Source organism: Megascapheus bottae, chromosome 5 (genome assembly GCF_031878675.1).
Source record: "Megascapheus bottae isolate mThoBot1 chromosome 5, mThoBot2.hap1, whole genome shotgun sequence".
NCBI classification, from domain to species: domain Eukaryota; kingdom Metazoa; phylum Chordata; class Mammalia; order Rodentia; family Geomyidae; genus Megascapheus; species Megascapheus bottae.
This window is the reverse complement of record NC_143513.1, coordinates 40,762,484-40,769,271: the sequence shown is the minus strand read 5'-3', so window position 1 is coordinate 40,769,271 and position 6,788 is coordinate 40,762,484. Positions and strand designations below refer to the sequence as shown.

Sequence of the window (6,788 nt, the reverse complement as noted above, 5' to 3'; positions counted from 1 at the left end):
GTCCCCTGAGCTGGTCCTCAAGGCGGTCTGCTTCCGCAGTCAAAGCACACGGCTCTGAAGCCCAGCGTGACGGGAGCGGGCCGGGGGCTGGGTGCGGAGCCCGCCGACGCGTGGCGACAGCACGCGGGCAGATGGCTCACAATGGAAAGTCCTCGCCCACAGCCCTGCGGCCGCCCGGCTCCGTGACCGCTTCGGTTACTAGACGCGCAGGCCTCTACACTGGGTCCGCAGCTACAGAGCGAGGGGCGGAGACGCGCCGGCCGCCCGGGAGAGCGCCCTCGGCGCACCTCCTCCCGCCTCCCTCGGCGGCCTCGGCCCGGCTGGACCGGGATGGAAGCCAGCGCCCAGGAGGCCGCCTCCTCCGAGGGTCACGTGGCCTCGCCGGAATCGAGGGGGCGGGGCCAGACGCCCGGGACGCCGCCCGATCGCCTAGCAACGACCCAGCCTGGGGCCATGGCGGCTATCAGCAACCGGGAGCTCCAAGCCAAGGAGTACTTGGAGAAACATCGGATCATGGATTTGCTGAACTATCTCACTAGTATGCTCCTCTTCAACCAGCCGGGTAACAGTCCTCGAATTGTTTTTCTCCTCCCCCTCCCCCTCCCCCGCCTCTTTCTCCTCCTTCCCCTCCTCCTCTTCTTCTACCTTACCCCCCATGCTATGTAGTTCGGGCGCCGCCCGGCGAACCCACTGCTTCCCTTTTGAACCCCAGGTCCTCCCCTCCCACTCTATCCCCTGCCTCTAGGCTGGGTATTAAAAGTACGAGGGAGACAGAGAGGAGGGAGAGAGACAGACAGACAGGAGAAAGAGACTGACAGAGACAGACACAGAGGAGAGAGACAGACAAGACAGAAACCGAGACAGAAAGACAGACAGACAGACAGACAGACAGACAGACAGACAGGAGAAAAAGAGACAGACACAGAGGAGAGAGACAGACAAGACAGAAACCGAGACAGACAGACAGACAGACAGAAAGAGAAAAAGAGACAGACACAGAGGAGAGAGACAGACAAGACAGAAACGGAGACAGACAGACAGACAGGAGAAAAAGAGACAGACACAGAGGAGAGAGACAAGACAGAAACCGAGACAGACAGACAGACAGACAGACAGACAGGAGAAAAAGAGACAGACACAGAGGAGAGAGACAGACAAGACAGAAACCGAGACAGACAGACAGACAAGAGAAAAAGAGACAGACACAGAGGAGAGAGACAGACAAGACAGAAACCGAGACAGACAGACAGACAGACAGGAGAAAAAGAGACAGACCCAGAGGAGAGAGACAGACAAGACAGAAACGGAGACAGACAGACAGACAGGAGAAAAAGAGACAGACACAGAGGAGAGAGACAGACAAGACAGAAACCGAGACAGACAGACAGACAGACAAGAGAAAAAGAGACAGACACAGAGGAGAGAGACAGACAAGACAGAAACGGAGACAGACAGACAGACAGACAGACAGGAGAAAAAGACAGACACAGAAGAGAGAGACAGACAAGACAGAAACCAAGACAGACAGACAGACAAGAGAAAAAGAGATATACACAGAGGAGAGAGACAGACAAGACAGAAACCGAGACAGACAGACAGACAGACAGACAGACAGACAGGAGAAAAAGACACAGAAGAGAGAGACAGACAAGACAGAAACCAAGACAGACAGACAGACAAGAGAAAAAGAGATATACACAGAGGAGAGAGACAGACAAGACAGACCGAGACAGATAGACAGGAGAAAAAGAGACAGACACAGAGGAGAGAGACAGACAAGACAGAAATCGAGACAGACAGACAGACAGAAAGAGAAAAAGAGACAGACACAGAGGAGAGAGACAGACAAGACAGAAACCGATTCAGACAGACAGAGAGAGGGAGAGAGAGGGGGAGAGAGAGAGAGAGAGAGAGAGAGAGAGAGAGAGAGAGACAGAGAGACAGAGAGAGAGAGACAGAGAGAGAGACAGAGGGGGGGGGGCTGTGTGTGTGCTGGGTGCTGGTCCTGAGCTCTTTCCACTCAAGGATGGCACTCTTCCCCAGCCACAGCTCCCTTTCCAGCCTTTTGGCGGTTAATTTGAAACACGACTCTCCTGGCTTTTCTGCCCCAGCCCAGCCTTCTGAGTAGGTAGGACTGCAGCAGGTGTGCAGCACAGGTGCCAGGTTCTTGTTTTTGCTTTTGTTTCCTCAGCAATGGCTTTTGATCTCAGGCCTCAGGCGTGCTGTGCTGACTGTGCTGACACTCTCCATGGAGCCACACAGTTTTTTTTTTAATTAAAGAATTTATTAACATTGATTTTTAAATCATATTTCAAATGAAGTATTTAACAAACAGCCCTAGAGTTCTTAATGATCCACCCTTCTCGTGCCAGCTCCCAGGCAGCACTGTAAGGCTCTTTCCTGTAGGTGGGACAAAAGCTCTGGAGGTGGGGAGCCTGACTTAGTACTGTGACATAGTACCCAGTGTCAGGACAAGACTCTTTTTTTTTTTTTTTTTTTTTGCCAGTCCTGGGCTTGAGCTCAGGGCCTGAGCACTGTCCTTGGACTTTCTCAAGGCTAGAGCTCTACCACTTGAGCCACAGCACCATTTCTGGCTTTTTCTGTGTATATGTGGTACCAAGGAATTGAACTCAGGTCTTCGTGCATGCTGGGCAAGCACTCTACCACTAGGCCAAACTCCCGGCCCAGGACAAGACTCTTAAATCCAGGGCCTCTTTGTCTGAAAAAAAAAAAAAAATGTGACAATAATAGTTTGCATCTCCTGGGAACCTGGGGAAGATTAAATGAATAATATATAAATCAGCCTTGTGCCTGGTGAACAGCAGATATTTACCTGAACTCAAAGAGTGTTTAATTTAGTAGGGGAACTAAATGATCCACAGGGAGAGACATAAGGATGTTCAGGAGTAGATGACTTTTCCTGACATTTTTATATTTCTGAACCATTGATCAAACTTGCATCACTTTATAATTTTTGGATGATTAAGAATTTTGGAGCCAGAGGAGGTGGCTCACACCTATAATCCTAGCTACTTCAGGAGGCTGAGATCTGAGGATCACGGTTCAAAGCCAGCCTGGCACTAAAAAGTCCAGATTTTTATCTCCAATTAATCACCAGAAACCACAAGTGGCACTGTGGCTTAAGGTAGTAGCCTGAGCTAAAGAGCCCAGGCCCAGAATTCAAGTCCCATGACTGACAAAATCAAAAAATAAAAACAGCCACCCAACCAATATGACCAGTATAGGATGATAAAATTCTAACCGGTTTAAAGCATTAAAAAAATAAGTTCCTCAACAAATATTGAAGGGAAATAAGAACAAGGGAATAGGTTAACATTTTTTTCTAACCTGTTATTAAACAGATTTGTGTTAATTATGTGTTTTGGGAAAGAGACTAGCATTTCTTGTTGGTGCCTGGCCCTGTAATGAAGTCTTCTGCTGTGAGAGGAACAGGGTGGCACCCACCTGTAGCTCTCTATACCCTGATTTAAAACCATTGGTTTTTCAAGATAAATGTGTGATATGGGTCAACTTTTTTTTTTTTTGGTGAGTCATGGGGTTTGAACTCCGGGCCTGGGCCTATCCCTGAGCTCTTCAGCTCAAGGCTACCACCCTACCCCTGAGCCACAGCCCCACTTCCTGTTTTCTAGTGATTTATGGATGTCTCAAGTTCTTTAGTGCCTAGGCTGGCTTTGAACTTCAATCCTCAGATCTCAGCCTCCTGAGTAGCCACCATTACAGGCGTGAGCCTATTATTTCCATGCTGGTCCTGTGGCTTGATCTCAGGGCCTGAGCTAATGTGAGGATGACAGTTCAAAAATAGCCCAGGCAGAAAAGTCTATGACACTCTTATCTCCAGTTAGCCATCAGAAAGCTAGAAGTGGGTTGGGAGCATGGCCTAGTAGTAGAGTGCTTACCTAGCATGCATGAAACCCTGGGTTTGATTCCCCAGTATCACATACACAGAAAAAAGCTGGAAGTAGTGCTGTGGCTCAAGTGGCAGCGTGTAACCATTGAAAAAGCCCAAGGACAGTCAGTGCCCAGGCCCTGGGTTCAAGCAGAGCTGTGGCTCAAATGGTAGTGTTAGCCTTAAGAAAAAAAAAAAAGCCTTACAATGCTTACAACAGAAAAATTTTAAAGCAGAATCCACATCCTGAGTATGTAGTACAGTACTTTGAACATAGATGTTAATAATCATTAAATAACTACTCTCATTTGTGATATATCTTATTACAATTTCATGTCAAAAAGACTTGTCCTGTTCTTTTGCAGAGAAACCAAGGGAATTTTTAATGACTCTGTTGGAACGTATGAGAATTGCCAAAACGACAGGCATAACTTTTCCTTACTTCATGGATAACTCCAACATTGTGGCCATGTTTGAGATGCTGGACTCCGCAGGCAGGGGCCACATATCCTTTGTGCAGTATAAAGAAGGTCAGTCTTGGGACCGGGAGTTTGGCCTAGTGGTTAAAGTGCTTGCCTAGCATGCATGAAGACCCGGGTTCGATTCCTCAGTACCATATACACAGAAAAAAGCCGGAAGTGCTGCTGAGGCTCAAGTGGTACAGCTCTAGCCTTGAGAAAGTCCAAGGACAGTGCTCAGGCCCTGAGCTCAAGCCCAGGACTGGCAAAGAAAAAAGAAAAAAAAAAAAAGAAGGTCTTCTACAAATGAAAGTAACTGTCTATGGCCATTTCATAAGATTTTCCTTGCAGAAAGTAATCACTTTGTAAATTTTCATTTCTTCTCATTCTCTCATACAGCTCTAAAAACCTTGGGTCTGAGCAAAGAAGGTGAAGTTTTTGTGGATGAGACCCGTGTGATAACTCTGGATAAGTTCAAGAGTGACGTGTATGTTTACTTTCTATGTTGTGAATATTTTTAACAACACAGTATGATTTTGAAGAGTACTACTATATGTGCTGGTGCAGGGGCTTAAACTTAGGGCCTGTTCCTGAGCTGTAGTTGGGACTCGTGCTCTACCACATGAGCCATGGCACCACTTTTACATTTTTTGACACTTAATTGAAAATTAGAGTCTCACAGACTTTCCTGCCCAGGCTGGCTATAAAAGTAGCTAGGGTTACAGGTGTGAGCCACCAGCACTCAGCTAGGTTCCTATCTTTTGACAGAAACATTTCATTCACTCTGAACTTTAAATAAGTAGAAAGGGAAGCCAGGAAAGGGTCCTCCTGGAATAAAGGGAATAGGGAAATGCTGGAACAAGAGGAAGTTCCAGAGGCAGCTTCATTATTTTCTCATTGGAACACCTCAACAATTTTCAAAGGATGAGGAGAAAAAACCTAGCATACCAGACATAGTAGTTGGAAATTTTCTGTATAAAATATGGAGTAACCTATCTCAAAGTATTCCTCAACATTATCTACTGCAAAGAAAATGTTTATTAAAAAAAATGGCTTACATGACAGCTGACAGTTTTAGATCGGAGATAATACAGCACTGAAAGTACTAAATGCTGTAAAGGAACAAAAAAACCAAAACACTGAAATTTGATAAATGTAGAAGTCTGGCTAAACAGCTCAATTTGTTTAAAAGTTTTACCATCTGAGGATTTATAAATCATGAAACCATTATTTAGTGAATTCCAATGCCAAGGAAAAGTGAGAAGAAAAAGGAAGATTAAGAGGGTTTTTTTTGTTTGTTTGTTTATTTTTTGCCAGTCCTGGGCTTGAGCTCAGGGCTGAGCACTGTCCTTGGACTTTCTCCAGGCTAGAGCTCTACCACTTGAGCCTTAGCACCACTTCCGGCTTTTTTCTATGTATGTGGTACTGAGGAATCAAACCTGGGTCTTAGTGCAGGCTAGGCAAGCACTCTATTACTAGGCCAAACTCTCAGCCCAACAGTGTTTTTTTTTTTGTTGTTTTGGGTTTTTTTTTGTTGGGATAATGTATAGAGGGGTTATAGTTACATTCACCAGGTTAAGATTAAGATTTTTGTCTCATCATCAGTGACACAAATATTAAGCAAAAATGTTTACAATAGCCCTACCACAATAAAGACTGAGACAGAGTATTCTGACCTAAAATGTTTATGTTGCTATTGTTAAACAAAATGGAACTAGGAGGCATTTAAAATAGAAGGACATTAAAACAATATGAAGAACAAGCCTAGTTTCATTACCATTTTTACAATGTGTTTTCTTAAGGCAATATTGTGAATTCCCAAACAAGGCTATGAAACCTCAATTTTACAGCCTTCTTTCTTTCTTTTTTTTTTTTTGGTCATGGAGCTTGAAATAGACACTGTGCACTGTCCCTGAGCAGTTCAGCTCAAGGGTAGCACTCTATCACTTGAGCCATAGCGCCACTTCTGGTTTTCTGGTGGTTAAATGGAGATAAGTCTCATGGACTTTCATGCCTAAGCTGGCTTTGAACCACAACCCTCAAATCTTAGCCTCCTGAGTAGCTAGGATTACAAGTATGAGCCACCGGAGCCCAGCAATAGCTTGAATTCTTTTTTTTTTTCAGCTTGAATTCTTAAATGATTTTTTAAAAACATTATCTATCTTGTTATACACAACACAATTTTCCTTGGCATAAACAACTGAGATTTGATGATAGTGTATTCTTTGTTCTCATATTTTCTTCTACATATGTATGTAGCACTTATGTTTATAAATGGAATTATTTAGAATTTTCATAGCTTCTCAGTTTTCTGGTTTGGGTTTTCTTAGGAACAAGAGGACGGAGAAGATATGGCTGTCATTTTAATAACAGCATGAATCCAAGATAATAAATGGTTCCATAAAGTTTCCATTTCTTCAGTT

General features: G+C 44.8%; 1 protein-coding gene across 1 annotated transcript; it reads left to right on the top strand.

Moving 5' to 3' along the window:
• The first annotated feature begins 200 nt into the window (after positions 1–200).
• Efcab10 (EF-hand calcium binding domain 10) lies at positions 201–6,773 on the top strand. The gene is made up of 4 exons (XM_090332960.1): positions 201–562; positions 4,273–4,437; positions 4,765–4,852; positions 6,696–6,773. Exons 1-4 carry the CDS (start codon positions 331–333, stop codon positions 6,730–6,732), a joined length of 522 nt encoding a protein of 173 aa, XP_090189086.1. The 5' UTR covers positions 201–330; the 3' UTR covers positions 6,733–6,773.
• The last annotated feature ends 15 nt before the right edge of the window (positions 6,774–6,788 follow it).

Coding starts and splice junctions, on each gene's coding strand:
- Efcab10 (XM_090332960.1), top strand. CDS start 331: ATGGAAGCCAGCGCCCAGGAGGCCGCCTCCTCCGAGGGTCACGTGGCC. Junction 563..4,272: donor GCTCCTCTTCAACCAGCCGG/GTAACAGTCCTC, acceptor GTTCTTTTGCAG/AGAAACCAAGGGAATTTTTA. Junction 4,438..4,764: donor CTTTGTGCAGTATAAAGAAG/GTCAGTCTTGGG, acceptor TCTCTCATACAG/CTCTAAAAACCTTGGGTCTG.